General features: G+C 51.2%; 2 protein-coding genes across 3 annotated transcripts; one reads left to right on the top strand and one right to left on the bottom strand.

Moving 5' to 3' along the window:
* Positions 1-190: 190 nt before the first annotated feature.
* On the top strand, positions 191-15,447 carry LOC139588529 (ninein-like protein). Of its 2 annotated transcripts, XM_071424029.1 has the most exons (14): positions 191-314; positions 1,090-1,258; positions 1,688-1,871; positions 2,102-2,238; positions 2,318-2,455; positions 2,675-2,813; positions 3,868-3,978; positions 4,513-4,602; positions 6,557-6,653; positions 7,202-7,269; positions 12,492-12,743; positions 13,773-13,985; positions 14,616-14,732; positions 14,824-15,447. In XM_071424029.1, exons 4-14 carry the CDS (start codon positions 2,171-2,173, stop codon positions 15,010-15,012), a joined length of 1,482 nt encoding a protein of 493 aa, XP_071280130.1. In that variant the 5' UTR covers positions 191-314; positions 1,090-1,258; positions 1,688-1,871; positions 2,102-2,170; the 3' UTR covers positions 15,013-15,447. The 2 variants fall into 2 exon arrangements, with proteins under 2 accessions (XP_071280130.1, XP_071280134.1); XM_071424033.1 differs by lacking the exons at positions 2,102-2,238; positions 2,318-2,455.
* A 740-nt stretch (positions 15,448-16,187) lies between these two features.
* Positions 16,188-18,523, bottom strand: GINS1 (GINS complex subunit 1). The gene is made up of 7 exons (XM_071424043.1): positions 18,372-18,523; positions 18,175-18,239; positions 17,976-18,071; positions 17,616-17,706; positions 17,327-17,443; positions 16,882-16,956; positions 16,188-16,631 (listed from the first exon to the last, which is right to left on the bottom strand). Exons 1-7 carry the CDS (start codon positions 18,444-18,446, stop codon positions 16,563-16,565), a joined length of 588 nt encoding a protein of 195 aa, XP_071280144.1. The 5' UTR covers positions 18,447-18,523; the 3' UTR covers positions 16,188-16,562.
* Positions 18,524-18,935: the final 412 nt, after the last annotated feature.

The raw sequence follows: 18,935 nt of genomic DNA on the forward strand, positions 1-18,935 counted from the left end.
TCTCCTCAGGAGAGTTGCGCCAGTCCCGTCATCACCTCTCTGCCTCCCTCCGCTGGAGCCTCTCCAGGAGCTCCTTGCCTTTCCTGCCCTGAGGAGCCCAGAACTGGACACAGCACTGCGGAAAGAGCCGAGTAAAAAGGCGGCATCAGCTCCCTCCGCCTCCTGCCACTGCTCCTCCCGATTCACCCGGGAAATGCATCCAGGGCGCTGGACCGGGATGTGCGCGCGGCCTGCGCATGCGCGGGGTGTCAGGGCCGGGCCGAGCCGATGCTGCAGTGCCTCCGTCCCGCGGATGCATAACCCCGTTTTCCACGGTATGTCAATGTCTCTTAAGCAGCCAAGACTCAGCAACTCCATGGGGTGGGGTTTGTAAAAAGGATCCTGGTTATGGCCTTGATCTGCAGCTCCATGAGGGGATTTCCACTAACCTTGGGCAAGGAGCAATTAAGTCCTTGCCAGTTCCTTACGCAGGACAGTTCGTTTGTGTTCGATGTTTTAAAACGATCCTGTAGGGAATCCAGACACGAGTCCAGACATCACACACTTAAAAGGGTTTCTTCATCCATTTCCCGTGTTCCCCACCCCAAACAAAAAACAAACAAAAAGACCCAAAGCAAACAAAAAAACAAACCAAAAAAAAAAAAAGGAGGCTAAAGATCAGGGTTTACTGAGAACAATTCAGGCCAAGATACTTTTCACAACTAGGTGATTCCATAGGATTCAGTCAGGCATCTGAGGGTGGTGATCTGGGGGAGGGTTCTTCACTTGCAGGACAATTTTTAGATATGGTCTGTACTGCAGCCACTGAAAGGCTCCCTTGGGAGCTGCCCGAGTAGAAGCAATGCCTGCCTGGGTGGTGTGGGATTGTAATGCACAACAACAGGGGGCTGTTGAGCCTGATCTTTTTATGGGAGGGAGAGGGTTGCACATCCTAGGAGAAGAAAAACATCACCCTGGTTCTAACATTGACCTCAGAAGTGCTGATGTCTCTGCACCTCACATGTGACACAGATTGTCCTCTTTTTAGTGCATGAACAAGCTTCATCCACGTTTATTTTTGTTTGATGTAAAATACTTCTTTCTCCTTAGTGCATTCAGTTCCAAGGACTGGCAAGACATTTGCTTTTGAAGTAACACCACGTGAATGTGCTAAGGTGGAAGTGAATCTCTGCTTGCCTTGACAGCCAGGACAGCTCAATCCAGGATCTTGAGAAAAAAAAAAGAAAAAAGAATCGTTCTTTTGGCTTCAGACTTTGAGGTAACAGCTCTCTGAAGACAGGCTTCTTCCTAACCTGGTACAAAATCGCTGCTTTTGGAAATGTTCTGAGTTCTGTATCAGCTTTCTGGGCTCTGCTCTTTGTCAAATAAAATGTTGGCTGTCAGTGCCCCTTTGACAGTTTTCCCAAGACCCTGTAAGTGATACAACTTTCAGTGCTGGTCTTTCTGTGGACTCTGGGTGTTGATGGGTCAGCAGGGAGACCAAACTGAATGGTCTGTGCCTGCAGACCTGCTCTTGTGGCTGCCATGAGGGCAGCTCAGGACATCTCCCTCCTGGCAGCCTGGGGTTGTTTCTAAAATGTTCATTAGTATTGATCTGGTCTCTGAAGTTTCCCTTTGATATTGAAAACCATCAGTTTTCTTCTGCCAGTTTGGCCCCACTGACTTACTCCTGCTGTTTTTTCCTCAGCATCAGAGGGGAGCACTCAGGGAAGCAGCCTGTCCTTCTGGCCAAGCTACCTGGGCCCACATCACTTCTCCAGCCTCAGCAAAGACACTGGATTTGCCAAGCCTCAACTTGTCACTGCCACTTGAGCCCTGGAAGAGCTCAGAGGAGATCCTCAGGGTCCCTGGTTGTGCCTGGATTGGTGCTGGTGGGTGAAGTGAGCAGCTGCCCGGGGTGAGGGGAGCGCTTGCAGCCAGGTTCAGGTTTGGTCACCCCAGGGCTGGGGGAACGTGGAGGTGGATGTGATCTAGGCTTATCTGTGAGATGGGGGAGGCATCCCTGAAAGACTGGAGGGTGGTCAGATGGTGTGACAACAGGAATCCTGTTGGAGCTGTTAGAAGAGGGAGGAGGTGATCTCAGTCTGTGCTGTTCTTGCAGAGGAGGAGCAGCAGCACGGAGCAGCAGGTGAGGCTGGCAGGGCTGCCTGCAGCTTGGGACAGCACACTCATGGTCCCCAGGAGTGGCCTCCAGCCTGCAGCTGGCACCTCCTACAGATACAAACTGCAGTGCCTCTGGTAAGGGCTCTGCTCCCTGTGAGGGCCTTCTGTGGGCTGCCTGAGGGGTGTCCTCATGCCCTGCTCGCTGTGTCTGCAGGACCCAGGTGAGGCAGATCGCCAGGGAGAGGGACAAGGCGAGGCTCAGTTTGGAGAAGGCAGAGAGACATTGCCTGCAGCTGGGCAGGGAGCTGGATGAGCAGTACATTGCTCTTGAGCACACCCAGAGCAAGCTCAGGTAGGAGGGGGTTCTTTTGGTGGGGTGGAGAAAATGTGCTCACACATCCCTTTTGAATCTCCCACTTGTTTTGCCAATGTGTCAGTGGCAGGAAAATCCTTGAAGACCCCTCTCCACCCCTATGATCTCAGCATCCTTCCGACAAAGCTCTCATCTCCTGCTTGTGGCCATCCAGGAACATGCTCTGTCTGTCCCAACCATGTTGCTTTTTTTCCCCAGGAATGTTCAGGCAGAAATAGAGGCAAAAGAGCTGCTTTTGCAGCAGGCAGTGAGTCACCAGGCAAAGCTGGAGGCTGCTACACAGCTCCTCCAGGGCAAAGAGGCCAACCTGCAAGGGAGACTGAGCCATGTGATGAATGTAAGTACAGCTGCCTTGGATGAAACACCTTCGCTCTTTCAGAGGTGGCAAAGCAGAGGTGGTGACAAATATAGATGGTTCACTTTGCTCTTGTTGGGAAGAACAGGAATTTTATGGAGAAGAATCATCAGCCACATCCATCCAGTTGTATTAAATACAGAACTTGTTACCTTGCCATGCCATTACTAAACTGCTGTGTTGTCTGTTGGCAGTGGTTTGGCCCTTGGTAACACCTGAAAACACAATGGCCAAAGCTAAAATTGTGCCAGGGGCCATGTCAAAGGCAGAGATGATGGTGTCTGCATGCCTGGGATTACCTCAGCTCAGTGTAGAAGTACAGATGGAGATAGCTCAGGACTTGCTGCCTTTGTTAACTGTGAGGGAAACCACAATTTTGGGGAGCAGAGGTGGAGCTGATCCTGTTTAGCTCTTACTGTGCAAAACCCACTCCTGTCCTTTGGAGACATGAGCCCATGTGGTATCAGCAATATGCTGTCCTGTCATGGGTTAAGAATGATGCTCCCCAGTTTTTTACCAAGACTCCCCAAACCACGCTGCCACTTGCTCACTCCCCACTTTTCAGTGGCAGGAGAATGGGAGGCACAAAAGGCAAAGACCATGGGTTGAGATAAGAACAATTTAATGGAAACAGCAGTGAGATAAGAAACAACCAGTGACAGCAACAGTATTAACAACAAAAGTGTGTAAAAGAGAGGGTGATTTACATGCCGAATGCTCATTGCAGAGCAGCCACATTTTCTCTGGAAGGCACCTCCTTCTCCCTGGAATTGAGAGAGAGTGCCTTCCCTCTGACCCCAATGAATGAGGTGGTTCAGAATAACATCTGGGCTTTAGCCACATCCCCTTCTGGTTACTGCAAAAATCAGCTCTGTCCTGGCTAAAACCAGGCCATGTCCAGGGTCTCCTAGGAGCTGTGGTTGTCCTGCTGATATGCCAGTTGTTTTACAGCTCCCTGCTGAGTACCTGTGGCTGATAAACCCATCCTGCCATGTCAGGACTCACTGCAGCAGGGAAATCTCCATTTTACTTGCAGGAGAACACACAGCTACAAAACAAGGTCACAGAGATGGCTGAGAAACTGTCAGCCTCTGAGGAAATGGTGTTGGACCTGCAAAAAGAACTCAACCACATTGTGAAGGATAAGGTAACCTTTCTCTATTGCAGTCAAATAAAAACTTTTCAGGAATTCATAAAAAAATTGATCTTGCTTATTTTTGTCAGTTGCTATGGTCTCCCCCTGTGTGAGCTCTCCTGTGCTTTAATGACAACCTGGAAGCTGGGAAAGAAAAAAAAAGGTGTGAGGAAAGTTTCCAGTTGTAGAGAATTCTGCAAATCTGCAGTCTTCCAAGGGAAAACTTATAGAGTTCAGTTTCCAGAAAAGTTTTATTTTTTCTAGTATTGAAGTAAAGGGCTTGTTTTAGTATCTTCCACTCCTAAAATGAATCTGGGGAAAGAAGTGAGTCTGTGATCTTGTTAGCCAGGAAATCCTGCCTTTGCTGTCTCATATGTGGAGAAAATTGTTTTTCCTCCTCTTTCTAACACATCCCACAGGTGATGGGCCCTTTAGGGAGCCTTCTGTTGAATGTACGGGTGTGCCCCGTGACCCCAGGGACTTAGCAGAGCTTTTGACTCTCCATTTGGAGCTGATTTTCCTGATGAGAAGTGTTTCTTTATGCAGCTGGAGCAGGGGGAGCCCCACAGCCCAGAGTTCCTGAAGCAGAGCGAGCGCTTTGCCGAGATTGTCCTGGAGTACGAGCGGCAGTGCCAGGTACGTGTGGGCAGCCCTGCCAGTGTCACACTGCTGCTCTCTGCAGCACATCTCTGGGCCACTTGGGCCTGAGGGAGTGGAAGGAGGCAGACCTGATCTTAGGGCAGAGGGATCCCTCTTACCTTGCTCAGAGTGCTGTCTCCTCACTCCTGAAGCCCTCCATGGGTTGTTTGCCTTGCAGGGATTTTGGCAGGAGAGAGTAGGGGTGGATCATAAATTCCTTCCTGCTTGTAGCCATGGACTATTTTGTTGGAACCATGTACCTCTGTGGTTAAGGACAGGCCCTGGGCTCTGTTGGATTTCTTCTTGAGCACGAGGAGAAAGCTGTTCTCCTAATTTGGAAACCAAATTAACAGCTAAAGTCTTCTATCTTTTTGTTTTTCCTTCCTTCTTGCCCCCACTTTAAAAAAACCCTAAAAATCTTGTTGCTGCTGAACTCTGGTAGAGAGTCAAGGTAAGCCAGTCCAGATATCTGATGTGTGTGTGTGGTCCAAGAATTGGTGCTGTGTGTATTGCAACTCCTGCAGGGTGCTGTGCTCCTTCCCAGAGCTTGGGGCTCTCTGAGGCATGAGCAAAAACTCCGTTTCCCTTCTCCCATTTTTAACGTGTGTCTCTTGCATTTTTAACTAGTGTATCTTTAACTGCTGCTGGGTGCTCTATTCTTTGAGTCCTTGTTCTTTGAGTCCAGTGCTTGTCACATTGCCTCTTTGTTCCCAGATGCTGTGTGTGGCTGGGGAGCACCCCTGAGCAGGGACAGGGACAGTCACATCCCCCCAGCAAGGGCTGAAATGCAGCAAAGCCATTCTGTGGATGCATCAGGCAGCCCTTCTCCAAGCTGTAATTAAAGGCAAACATTCTCAAGCACTATCCAGTGCAGCATTGCTCCAGGTGGCACCAGAGGGTTGAATATGCTCAATGCTGCATTTTTCCTCTCGTTGAGCAGCCCCAGAGTTGTCCATGAGAATGCTGATGGGTGGAAAGGTTTGACCTTCAGGCTTCACCTGCCCCTATGAAGGCACCCACTGGGGTTTATCCTTTACCCTCGTTAAATGCTCTCAGCCCCCCTTTCCTGTTTAGAATGGAGATGAAACAAACTGGGTTTGCATTTGTCTACATCTGCTCAGTAATATTTGTTACCTGGAAGTGTCCTAGTTCATAGTGTCTCAAAGCATATCAGTTTCCTGGGTGGCAGGATATGGGATGGAATTGGATGTTTGCTCAAAGTGAACAGTCCAGAAGAAGGCAGGATGCCTTGTATGCTGTTGCTTCCAGTACAGGATAGAGTATGTGAAGTGAAGCAAGCAGCTGCCCCTCTCCAGACCCCTCCACGGAAGTGGCTCATGGCACTGCTGTGGTGGCTCATTACTTGGTGTTCAGCTCTGGGATTCCTGCTGATGGAGATGGGATAAACTCCTATACTGGCCTTGGGGTGTCTCTGGCACCAGGACCTGCCTCATGCTGTGCTTCCCATGGGATCAGCACCTTCTTCGCTTGTTTTATTCCTTCTGCAACCTGGAAACGTTCCCTCCCAGAGGCCTGTGGGCTTTGCCTCCCTGTGAATCCTGCTGGTTGCCTTCTCTGCATAGAGTAGTGCTTGTTGGCCAGCCCGTGTGCCCACAACAGAGTCTTGAGGATGTAAACACAAACCCCTGGGCGTGTGCTGGGATCATGATGTTTCTTCTGTGTTGGATTCCACCAGTGGTTATTTAGGTCAGGAGGGTCTCAGGAGGCCCAGCCCCCTGAGGTGTTGGCAAACCCCTGGTTTTGTGTGCTTTTGTGCTTTACAGTGTGTAGTGATGGTGGTCTTGGAAATCTGGGGTTATATTTCTTCTTTGACTCCTCCAAATTGTCTAATGTGTTCCTTTGTTTGGGAAGGCTGTGCTGGGGCCGGAGGAGGCCCTGCCAGGAGCTTTGCAGGAGCTTTGTCCTGTGTCCTGAGCAGTGTTTGTTCCAGGTGCTGTACGAGCAGAACGGAGCGCTGCAGAGGGAGCTGCAGGGGCTGCGCCTCCAGCTGCAGGAGAGCAGGGCTAAGGGAGGGCTGCCAGCAGCAGGTAACGTGCAGGAGGGCTCAGTGCCCGTCCTCTCAGCAATGACAAAGCTCCCTCTGCCTCCAAGTCTGCATGGGAGTGTGGGGAGGCTTGTTGTGCCTGAACTACTGCTGCCAGTTCTGGTACTGGGTAGCCATGGGAGGGAAGAAGGAGAGGATGGGTGGTGGGGAGGAGGGGGATGGAGGAGAGGAAGGTTTTCCAGCTTCAGAGCTGCTGATGGAACCTGTGAGCTGGCAGATTCTCAGTGTTGAATATGCTGAGGAAACAATGCAATAAAGAGGAAGTAGCCCCAAACTGTGGGTTGGAAAATTCAAGTTGAGCATTAGATGAAAGCTTCTGGCCAAGAGGGTGATGCAGCCCTGGGACTAGTTGCCAGGTAGATGGGAAATGTTCATCTTTTGGGGTTGTATGCAACCTCCCAAACCCCTTATGGACTGGGTGAAGCTGCAGCCAATCCTTATTGGTCCTGTCTTCTAGGCCTCCCCTCACAGGGCTCCTCTCTGACATCACACCCTTCTCCAAGCCCTCTTGTTCTACTTCTGTGTTTCCAGAAATGTCACTCCCAGTGGAGCAGCTCCAAGAGCAGCTGCAGGGCCTGAAGGTGCAGCTGGAAACCAAGGTGAGTGGGGTGGGGGGAGATGTCCTGACTGCTTGTCACACAGCTGCTGCTACAGTGTGACTGATGAGACATCTGCTCCAGTAGGGTTGCTGGAGGGAGAGCTCAGGCTGGGGAGCAGGGTGGTGCCTCATCACTCTGTGGGGTCATTTCCTGTGCTTCTCCAGCTTGTCTTGGCTGGCAGGAGGATTTGGAGCCTTTGCCTCATTGGCTGGCAAAGGCTCTCTGGAAGTCACTGTCACCTTGTGAAATGTTTGTGTGGGTCTTATGAGGAAGCAGAGATCACTCAGTGTTGTTGTCACAGTAAAAGCAGGGACAGGACCAAGAGGAGAAGCAGCCAGGTGTCTCCTGATGGTAGGGGCTGTATCAGAGCCTTGTCACCCTTGGCTTGCAGCACACTTCTAACCTGCTGCTCTGAGGTAACAGTGTGAGCCCAGCCTCCTCTTCAGACAGCTGTGAATGCTCATGGGAGAGGCCTCAGTTTCCACATTTACTCCTTTTGCTGCTGAACTGACAGGTCTGTGATGCTTGCTGGGTTTTGTGTTGCAGCAATGCAAGAGAAAATCCTAAACTGCCCTGCAGGTGACAGAACAGTTCAAGGAGCACAAAGCTGCCTTCTGTCTGCTTTATAGTCCTGCCTTTGTGCACATCAAATCCTGGAGTTTCTGGTGTTCACAGGGGAGTTGTGGGGAGCAGCAGCTTCTTACCAGCACATCCTGACAAGGAACCACTCTGCAGTGGAGGAGGGATATGAGGAGCCAGTGGCAGATGATGCCCTGGCCTCTCCCTTCTCCTCTCTGGGGCTCCTTGCAAACAAGGAGAATGGGGAGAACTGTGCTGCTTGCTGGCAGCAGCCTGAAAGAAAAATAATTGGGACCCACTGGTTTTTGCTTGTTAGACACTAATGCATGAGACTGATAGTTCAGCAGGGACCAGAACTGCCTGAAGAGAGTCCTCTGTTGAGTGGGACCAATAGATCAGTCTGAATTGGAGCTATTGGAGGAGAGGAAAGCTCTCAGGAGCATGGTGCTGATATCCCAATCCTATCTCCTTCCAACAGATAAACTGTTATGAGGATGAAATAGAGTTAATGTGGAAAAACTTTGAGAGGGAGAGGAAGGACAGTGAGGAAAGTTTCAAGGCTGAGATGTGCAAGATGGAATACCAGAAAAGAGATCTTGAAGTAACAGTTGCAAAGTACTGGGCTATAATTAATGGGCTGGAAGAGCAAAAATGGGAATGGAGCCAGAGAGGTTTGAGATGGAGCAGGCCAGGGTGGGACTGCAGCATACTGAAGACATTTGCCATCCAGGGCAGCAGCTGGACCAGGAAGAGAAGAAATAAAGACACAGAACAGGGACAGAGTGAGCCTGGGGTCTGCCACTGTTCTCTTTCTGGGGCTAAGGAGGAGATTAGGGGTGCATGTCCTGCTCATACCTGAGTAGGTTGGGCTGATTTCTCACAGGGCTGGAGAGCTGCTTTAATTTGGAAGAAAACCTGGGCAGAATTGCAGGGCTGCAATTGTTTGAAGTGAGACATCCAACTCCCCTTACATGAATGCTTTTATTTCAGGACTCTAAGTTTCCCTGCATGTTCTACAAGGCTGTGTTAGAGGCAGTGCCCAGCAAAGACTGTATCTTAACATAGTGAGAGGTATAAAAGAGCTTTCATTAGTGTTTTCTTACTACCTCTTTCTTGGTCCTTCAGCAAACCTGCCTCTACTTGCTAGATGATCACACCTTGCTATCTTAAAAGCAGTAAAAAATGTCTTCAATTTCTCCATATAGGTAAAAGAGACTGGTTTGTGGAAGAAAGAGGTTGTCACTGAATAACTGTTTATGTTCCCTTCCTCCTGCCTCTGCCCTGCTGTGTCTCCCTTTGGCATCAGGGTTCCCCTTGGCAATATGGCAGCAGAGGATTTTGCTAGGTCATTATCACTGTTTAGGGCTGAGATATGGGGTAGGTGAGGGAGAAGGGAGGTGATTTGGCTGAAGTCTGTGGTAGACCAGGGAAACAAACCCAAATAACAGGAATACAAGGCATTTAAGCTGTTTTATCTCTGGTGAATGGCAGATGGACTGACTGCAGTGGGGAGCTTTCAGAGTTGCTGGAAAAGATGTAATTGGATGTCTTTAAGAAGTGCAAAAGGTGTGGGAACTTTCTGTGAAGTTTAACAAATTGCCTTAACTTTGCAACATAGAAAACCCTTTGTATTGCATCTCCAGCAAATGTACATTCAGAGGCTGGCTGAGCATTTCAGGCTGTGATATCAAACCCAGGTCAGCAAGATGGTTTTTGTCTTTAGGAAAGATGCAGAGGCTGAGCATAGCAAGAGCTGTCATGGAGTGAATGCCAGCATGAGGACAGCTGTAAGACTTCATTGCAGCAGCACTGGTGTGAGAGGAGGTGATTTCCCAACAATGAAGGCTCCAAGGTGAGGCCTTCCAGAACAGGGCACCCATGAGAGGCAGCAGTGGAAGCAGAAGAAAAAAGACCAAGTCTCTGTGGAAGTGCAGGCAGCTCAAGTTGTAAGAAAAGGTTAATGATGAACACGCCAAGATGTGAAAAATGCTGGGTGTTGGGTATGACAAGATTAAAAAGGCACCAGGATGAAATGGGAGTAATGCGGAGACAGTGAAGCTGAGGGCTCTGCTGTTGGAAGGGACAAGGTGACTGGAGAGCTGTCCTCTGCGGGAAAATGAGCTGATCCTCTAAGACTCCCATGAGCAGGTAGACCAAAATCTTCTGTTGCAACTTCAACACTGAGGGAACAGAGAAGAAATGAGCAATTGTACGATGGACACACCAGTGCAAACAGTGCAGATGTTTGTTGTAACAAATGGCCTGTTCAATCTAGCAGCTGGAGGCAAAGTGGAAAGCATTTGTCAGGGAGAAATTGAATCTTGATAGACAAGGGGATGTGCTTGGGAAGGAGGCAGAGTTAAATGCCTTCAAAGAGCAGACATCTCAGGACATAAACCTGACCTGCAGGGCAAGAAGAGAAGGAAAAAAGCTCTGGGAGACAGTGGTGTAACAGCATAGGAGGAAACCTGTCAATACAGAGCTGAAGAGGAAGAGGAGCAGGTTGAAACTGGAGCTGATGCAGCTCAAAGATATTGTGCAGTACTTGGAAAATGAACCCAGAGCTCAAGAGAGTGTCAGGTTTGACTGCAAAGGTAGTTTGAAGGTCTAACATGCTGCTGCAAAGAAAAAGCAGAGGCTTTGTGAGACACAAGGCTGCTGAACACTGTAACAGCGGCTGTGTTCTCTTGGATGTTCCAACAGCAGCTTTGTTCTGCTGCTCTCATGAAGTGGGCTATGAGCTAGGATACTTCCAATTAATATATATTACTGAGCACATGTGGACAAAAGCAATATTATGCACATGTAGACAAAAGCTATATTATGTCTTTTACTGATGGTGGGAGTGTGGTCAGGGAGCTGGGATGTGCTCCTGTGGCTGTGGCTGACTGCACACTCATCTCCTCTGCTACATGGATGTTGGAGATGCCACAGGAAGCACAGCATGTGAATCCAATGTAAAATTCCCAAAAGCAGCTGCACTGAGGTGAGCAAACACCACATAGCCCATGGATTGGTCCTTGTGCTTCAAGGAGGGAGGAAGAACTTCCTCACACAGCTCTCTGCATGCCACAGGCACTGCCACAAACTGCAGTGCTGTCCTTCCTGCCAGGATGGATGGTCTGTTATCCTGCACCTTCCCTTGAGGGATTTGGGTCCTGTATGGCTCTGGTGTTTAGCAGCAGTTGTTGGATAGGAGTGTCCAACACAGGACTAAGGTTCATTCCCACATGTGCCAGTATTCATGGCCTCCTGGGAGACTGGGAGTACCCACAGAAGGATAATGAGGCCACCTTGATTTGGAGTCCCAGCTTTGTGTCCAGCACTGTGGAATCACAGAGGCCTCACAAACAAGCTGATTTCTCCAGACCTGGCTTTATTGCAGTTGAGGGGTTGGCCTCACCACCTGTCACCCTGTAATGAAGTCTTGGTGTGTCTGGATGAGTCAAATAACTTTGTATCCACAGGACTGCCAAATAATTTTAGCCAGCTGGAAGCCACATCAATTCAGTCTGATGCTCTTTGTCCTTATTCCCCTTTATTTCCCTTCCCCTGAAGACCTGCTCCTTCTCTAGTCTTGTCTCTTGATTGTCCCCACATGTTTTGCCTGAGCTATGGGAAGGTTTTTTCTCAGTTTTTCTTAGTCCTTAGCTGTCATTGGAAACCAAATTGGAAGAAATCAGGGAGCCAGCACAGAATGCCAGCCCCCAAATGGGGCTTGTGCATGGTTTTCTAACTCTGCTGTCTCTCCCTGCACAGGAGACCCGTGCTGGCTGCTGGAGAACAGCTTGCTGAAGAGTTAACATGGGATGGATTTCCTCCTTAGGAAGCTTTAGATAGGTACTGGGGTCACCCACTGAGCCATAAATCTGGGGAGAGGCAGGTTTCTGGTGTGGATGATCCCCATCTGTTAAACTGTCCCTCCCATTGTTCTTCATTCCTTGGTTTTAGGTCTCTGACAGCATTGCAGGACTTTGGATGTCCCCAGGCTGTCTGCCCTGGGCTGGGCTGGGCTGAGTCACCTGCTGGGGCAGAGGCACCTGACTCACTCCTACATTGATTCAGGGCCATATCTGTTTTGGCTTGGCTTTGCTTCCTGTTGCAGGCCAAACCCAGATGTGGGACTACCCAAAACAGGGCTCTCCTCTGGGGGCTGTTCTTTGCTGCTCTGTGGCCTGAAGCTGATCCTATCCCTCTTCCCAGCAGCAAGAACAGGAGTGAGTTGGGTAGAGAGAAGCTGGAGGAGCTGAGAGGCTGAAACAGCAGAGTTAACAGCATTGGTAGGAAGCCATCAACCCCAACTGCCAGGCTCTTGGCTGAAGGATTTAGAAGGGCAAAAACTGCACATGTTCATAGAGGAGAGCAAAAATATTTGTTTCAAACATTCAAACCCAGTCTTCCTTTGAAGGACCAGCTTCATCTTATAACTTGTAAAGCAGTGAAAACTTGTGTGACATTGAAAGTCTTACAGAAGGGGAAAGTCTGTAATGATTTAATGACTTTCACTACTTTCACTCTTTCTCCCTGAGCTTTCTCTCCCTCCCAATCTCACACCCACATGGCTCAGTCAGTCTTTGTTGCCTGTGTTCCCACCCCAAGCATCCTGTGCATGATTTGTTGTTTCTTTTCTCCACCTTTTCCAGAGTGATGAGGGCAAGGAGGGGCTCTCTCACCAGGATGTCAAGAGGCCTCAGCTGGGCTGTGAGCCCCCTGAGCACAAGGCTGGTGACAGTGCTGGCCCTGGCACTGCCCAGCTGCACAGCCAGAGCCTTCTGGAGGCTGAGTGGCTACGAGGGGCAGAGATTGCTGCCAGGCTGGAGCACCACCAGAGGCATGCAGCAGGCTGGATGGAGATGGAGCTGCTCCAACAGCAGCTCCAGGCCTCACAGGAAAAGGTGAGTGTCCTTCATTCAGTGGCAGGCTGCTGATGAACTCTGTGATGTTGGTGTTGTCCTGCCTGGGGCTGTGCTGGACACTTTCCCCAGAAGGGAGGGTGTCCAAGTTTTCAGAAAAATGTTGTACTCTTCCTCTTTGTGGAGGACAAAGGATTCTCCCTCCTGCTCAGCCATGGCTGAATCCAGTTCAGGTGCAGCTGGGGAGAGCTCCTTGCTTGCTTGTCCCTGTGATGCCCTCCTATCCTTGTCCTGTGCAGGCTGGCTGGGAAGAGGGGAGGTGGCTCTCACAGGGGTGCCAGGAGCTGTGGTTCCCCATGGCTCGGCTGACAGAGGAGCTGGAGCAGTGGCAGAATTGGATAAGGGTTGGGAAGGGATGACAGCAGCCAGGCAGGGCTTGTTGAGTGATGGGAAATGAGGTGGTTAGAGCAGAGCAATGTGTGGATCACCAGGACCGAGGGAGGAAAGCCAATGTGAGAAACCTTCCAATGTGTTATTAATCCTCTCCTGCATTTTACCCTGGGGACTGGCTTTCCAAAGTACAGCTTACCCATGCCAGCCATCCCAAAGTTGGACCAGATCTGCTTCCCATTACCAGTTTTGCCCTTTGCTGGTGACAGGAAGCAGAGGACATGTAGTACAGGACATTCAGTACATCACAGCTAGCCTGGGATGTATCCAAGAACCCAAGTGAGCAGCCCCCTCTGTCTCTTGCTCTTGTAGCCCTTGGTCCTGGGACTCCCTCCCAGAGAATCTTCCTGCTCCTCACTGCTCAGCAGGGGGAAGCGTCTCTCAGCAAGGGGTCTCTGTGTCTCCTCCTGCAGCTCTCAGTGCTCTCACTCCCTTGCTTTGCAGGCTGCCCAGTGAGCACTACTGCCATGGTGCTGCAGCTCTGCTGTGCCTGTGCTGGGGTGAGAGCTGAGGCGAGGGCTGAGGGCACTGTCTGACCTCTCCTCTGCCCCAAAACACAGCCTGGCCTGTCCTGTTGTGGGCTCAAAGCTGTAACCAGCTGTCAACCTTTCTGTGTTACAGCTTTTGGAAGCCAAAGCTAGCCTGAGCCTCACCCAGGCCCAGCACACTCTGCAGTTGCAGCAGGCCAAGGCTCAGATAAACAACATGGTGCCAAAGAAGCAGTTTGAGCAGCTGCAAAACACCCTGAGAGAGGAACAGTGCAAGACTCAGCAGCTCCAGGAAAGCCTCCAGCTGCAGGCTGAGCAGACATGCAGGCAGCTGGTCAGGATCCAGGTAAGCAGGGAATTGCAGGAGCTCAGTCAAGGGTACTGTGAAGGGAACACTGGAAGGCAGCTGTGACCTCTGTGAAGCCACCAGAGGTTTGGGTGGAAGATGGTAAAGAACCCACAAAGAAAATGCACTTACCTTCAAATTCAGCTGCAACTTTAATTCTTCATGAATCCTCCAGTCACCAGCCTGCACTCAAACAGGTGAATTTATCTCTAGGGCTCTGAGCAACCAGGTGTTGGGTTTTTGTGAGTTTGTCTTCTGGGCAAAGATAGGGCAAATTATAACCTAAGGAATTGTAATGAGCAGGCACAAGGAGACTTTGTCTCTCCCTGAGCTTTCCTGGATGTGGCTGGGAAAGGGGAGGCCAATGGCTTATTTTTTATAGAAAAAACTGCTGGAAAATCTGTGCCTTGTCTTAAACTGGTTGGGTGCAGACCTAGGGAAGGTTGTGCTGCTCTAGACCCCTGTCCCACTGCTCTTTGTATCCTGCACCTCTGATGGACCCCCCTGCTCTGCCTCAAGGAGCATGAGGGTCCATGAACAGGGCTTGTTGGGGAAATGTACAGTCCAGGGTTGTCAGAGGCCAGGAGAGTGCAGGGACAACCCACATACAGACTTTCTTGCCCTCTGCAGGAGGAACATGAGCAGCTGCTGCAGGCAGCTGTGGAGCAGGCAGAGGGGCTGGAGCAGAGTCTGAGGAATGCTGAAGCTGTGCTGGCAGAGAGGGCAGCTCAGCTCAGAGATGCCCAGGTGAGTGCAGAGGGGCTGGTGCTGTGTGTCCCTGCCCATCTGGTGCCCCTGCATGGGATGCTGAACCTGAAGCCTCCTGTCCCTGCTTTAGGCCCAACTCTCCAGGAACAAGCTCTTGATTGAAGAGCTCCGTGGAGAGAACAGGAGGTTTGCAATGGCTCTGCAGGCTGCTGAGCTGAAGCAGAAGAGCATGGAGCAGAAGAACCAGCTGTTGGAGGAACAAGCCTCAGCTCTGAAGCAGCTTATTGGAAAAATCACACCAGCATCTCTGAGTGGGTGATGGAACATCTGCAGCGGCAGCCCCTGCTCCTGGCTGGGACTGGTCAGGTGCAGAATGGGAGATATGGCTGGGTTGGGAAATCAGCCTCGTCGTCTCTGGTCTTGCCAGGATTTTCCTGTGCAGAAAATAGCAGATGGGGAGCCTAGAGTAATTTGAGGAAACTGGTCTTGTGGATAGCTGAATTTTCCAACTGAAAGCAGCAGCCTTGGTACCTTTCCCAGTGGCAGTGTGCTGTTAGGTCATGTTTGTCTCAGGACAGCCAGCTCACAGGATTTCCTTTGGCAGTGTTTGGGGGTGGTGCAGGTGCTCCCTCTCTGCAGAAGGCTGATGTTGGAGCCACAGTTACATCTCGAAAGTCAGGGCAGAAGGGCTTGCAGGATTCTGTGCTTGGTCACTCCTGAGTTGTGGCATTAAAAAATTTGTAATGTTACAGCACCTCCTGCTATTCCCAGTCTGCTCTGTATTTCAGTCACCTTCCCCAACTGCTGCTGAACATTTATTGCCAACAGCTCCTCCTACAGCCTGAGCCCAGGATCCAAACCCAACCAGATTGTGGCCTCTGCAGTGAGCACGACAGAGCAATGCTGTAATGCCCCAGGCATTTATCCTGTTCCTGCATTTTCCCTCAGCTGTTTGCTTTTTCAGCTCCAGTCTGAGATGGAGGCTAAGCAAACCTCCAGTCTTACCTAGGGCTGATGTTTTTGCAAGTGTTTTCCCAGACACAGTGCAAGAGCCTGTGTTTTTCCTCCATTAGGAAAACCAGACAGGGAAAGCAACTCTTCAGCCTTGTTCTGGTTTTGTGCTAACCAGAATCCTTAAAACCCTCTCCCACTCCTACTCCAACTAGCCCATAGGCCCAGCCAGACCAGTGCTCTGGGATAAGAGATTCTTCACAGGAACAGAGGCACAGGCCAAGCACACTGGGAAAAACCCAGGCCCATGACCCAGACTGCAATGATCATTCACACAGCACCTCAAGAAACCACGTTTATGGGTCTCTGATGGGGACAAGGCTTCATGTGTAATCCTGGAAGGAACCTTGTGCAGCCTTATCTGACACTTGGAGGAGCAGTTCCACTGAGATACTTAAATAACCATCACACTGCAGGGTCAGGATGTGTTTGGCTGGAGAGCCAGATCAGTGCTGAATGAACACCACATTAACTCTTAAAAACCCAAGAGACTGAAGGAATTCTTTATTTTGCAACCATGGAATTTTCCTGGCTTCTACAGCCCAGACACTTGGTGTCTTAGATGCACAGTGTGAACAAAGAACTACTCCAAACAAAAATGCATTCACAAACCCTGGGTGTAGCTGTGGGGCTTGGATAATGCCCCCTCACTATCCTGGATTCCCAGGACTGCTGTATTACCAGCATGTACCCTTTGCTCATGAAGAGCTGTGGTTTTAAGGCATCGAAGGCTGTTAGGAGGAGTGGCAGGGTGCCACTGCAGAAATACTGAGGTCTCTGAAGTCCTGCACACACCAGATCTCAGTCCCCATCGTGGGCAGGTTACCAAGCAAGAGCTGTCCCTCCTGTCCTGCACGCTTAGGACAGAACGTGCTCCAGGATTCCTTGTCTGATCAACTGCTCACATTTCCAGCGGGGTAAAAAGTGCTGCACAGAAACACAGAAAAACCTTCCTTGAATTTGTTGCTGCACACAACCAGCTCTGTTTGTTGTGCTGTACATCCAGTGCCTCATGGTACCAGATCAGGCAGAGCTGCACTCTGGACCATGCAGACAGCACGTGCAAGGAGCTGTGTGTGCAGGGACTGGGACATGCTGCAAGGCCAGCAAAGCAGCAGGGCACGTCACGGGAGTGAAAGGGAAGGAAGAGAACAGACCACACTCCTGCCACAGGTACCTGGCTGTTCTTCTTTAACAGGATGGTAGTGCCATCATCGATCTCAAACTCCCCATGGTCTCTTAAACACCTCACCTGCAAAGTGGAAACACAGCTCTGTAAGAGTCCAATAAAAACCAACCACCCCCTCCAGGTAACAGTCCTTGGCATGGGAACATGGTTTCTAGTTGCTCTAGTTAAAGTTGCTGCAAAAATCTCCTACTGGATAACTCTCCCCACCACAAACTCCCTGCAGACCAGAAGTGCCATCTCTCAACATACTTTGTGCTCTCAGTAGAAGGTGTAAAATGCTGCCGGGCAGAGTAAAACACAGAAACCTGTGAAAGCTTTGGAACTCTGAAAGGTTTTGCTTGATGAACTGACTTGGGATGGGGATGAAATGCTCAAAAAGAGATAGTCATGGAAATGTTTATTCATGGATAGAAGGCAGAAACCTTACACTTACTTCAATGTACAGGCTTTTAGGAGGTTTGATGTCCTGTGTGAGGTCCAGCCCCTCCTCTCCTCCTACTGACCTCATGTAGGTAGCCAGAGACTTTTTGTACCGATTGAACCACTCCACCTGTGGGCATGTACCCACAGACAATGAATACACACAAGTAAGTATTTGCAGAAAGACGTGTTAAATGTCATGTTTATAGTGGGGGAAGACTACCCTATTTTGATTGTATTAAATAATCCATCAGGAGGAATATATAGGAAGGGGGGAAGAGTTTGAAATGAGGCTGACTCACTTCCTCAGCTGACATATGGAACTGGATGGTGTTGGGCAGAACGCTGCCATACTCCCACCTCAGTGCTCGGATCCGTAGCAACCGGTCATACCTAGGGGAAGAAATGGGGCAAACCCAACACCTCTGCTGAGGTGAGTGCTGGCAACATCCCCAGACCACAGTGACATCCACTAATCTAAACTTTTAAAGAGCAGCAGGAAGCAGAATCTTCTCTGTGCGGTGATACCAGCAACGAACACAAGGAGAACCAGCTCCACAGCTGCCTTGCTGCTCGTGGAGAAGCCACCTGCCCGGGCCGAGAGTCCCGCCACCCTGCCCCTGGGGACGCTGTGCCGGCAGGGATGAGCCCAGGGGACTCACAGGTATGCCAGGAGGCAGCGCTGGTTCCGGAGCAGGCAGCAGTGCCGGAACCGGATGAGGAAAATCAGGTCCGTCCGTCCCGCCTTCGCTTCGGACCTGGGGGATGAGGGGAAGGAGAAAGAGGAGTAGGAGCAGAGCTGCGGGCCGGGGAGCGCCGCCCGTGCTGTGCGGGACGCGCCGGGAGCAGCGCCCAACTCACACATCCGCCTGGTTCCGCTCGTACAGCGCCCGCATCTCCTCCAGCGCCTGCCGCAGCTCCTCCGTCTGCAACAGCGGCACAGGCAGTGAGCGCGGGCCGCCGGCCGGGCCCCCCGCTGCTCCCGGGGCTCACCCGGAGGGGCGGGAGGTGCCCGCCGGCGGGGCCCACCCGGTGTTCCCGGTATTCCCGGTGCTCACCCGGAAGGGCGGGAGGTGCCCGCCGGCGGCGCGGTGCAGCTCCCGCACCAGCTCCATGCCCCGCTCCGCCGCCATCGCGCCCGGCCGCGCGCGCGGGAAACCCGCCCGCGCACCAGCCAATGGCGGCAGGGGAGGGGCCGACGGCAGCCAATGGGAATCAGAGGGCGGGTCTTAGAGACGGAACCACACCTCCCCGGGCCACGCCCCCGCCGTTGCCTGCGCTGAGCTGCGCCGGTCTCGGCGGCCGCGGTGGCGCCGCTGCGCCTCTCGACGGCCGCCGTGACACTCTTGGGGTCACGCTGAGAGCCCCCGAAGGGCTGGAGCGAAAACTGGAATTTCTACCGCACACTCTCCTCTAGCAAGCCTGTTTCCCCCACTCCACTGGGCGGTTCGCGGGCTGCCGCACCGCGCTGTCTCTGGCAGCCTCCTCCCCATGCTCCCCCAGCCCTTCCCAGCGCATTTTTCCCTTTTGATAGCCTTCCAACCCGGAGCATGCCAGAAGTAAAAGGAGAAAAAGAAAAAAAGAGATGGGTACGTTTGTGGATGGGATAGGAATTTTTTTAG

The sequence above is a fragment of the Agelaius tricolor genome, unplaced genomic scaffold (assembly GCF_023055355.1).
Source record: "Agelaius tricolor isolate 1412-34295 unplaced genomic scaffold, bAgeTri1.0.p SCAF_1, whole genome shotgun sequence".
Lineage (NCBI taxonomy): Eukaryota > Metazoa > Chordata > Aves > Passeriformes > Icteridae > Agelaius > Agelaius tricolor.

Coding starts and splice junctions, on each gene's coding strand:
- LOC139588529 (XM_071424029.1), top strand. CDS start 2,171: ATGGTCCCCAGGAGTGGCCTCCAGCCTGCAGCTGGCACCTCCTACAGA. Junction 2,239..2,317: donor TACAAACTGCAGTGCCTCTG/GTAAGGGCTCTG, acceptor CTGTGTCTGCAG/GACCCAGGTGAGGCAGATCG. Junction 4,603..6,556: donor AGTACGAGCGGCAGTGCCAG/GTACGTGTGGGC, acceptor TGTTTGTTCCAG/GTGCTGTACGAGCAGAACGG.
- GINS1 (XM_071424043.1), bottom strand. CDS start 18,446: ATGGCGGCGGAGCGGGGCATGGAGCTGGTGCGGGAGCTGCACCGCGCC. Junction 18,240..18,371: donor GGCACCTCCCGCCCTTCCGG/GTGAGCACCGGG, acceptor CCGCTGTTGCAG/ACGGAGGAGCTGCGGCAGGC. Junction 16,957..17,326: donor CTAAAAGCCTGTACATTGAA/GTAAGTGTAAGG, acceptor TCCACTTTGCAG/GTGAGGTGTTTAAGAGACCA.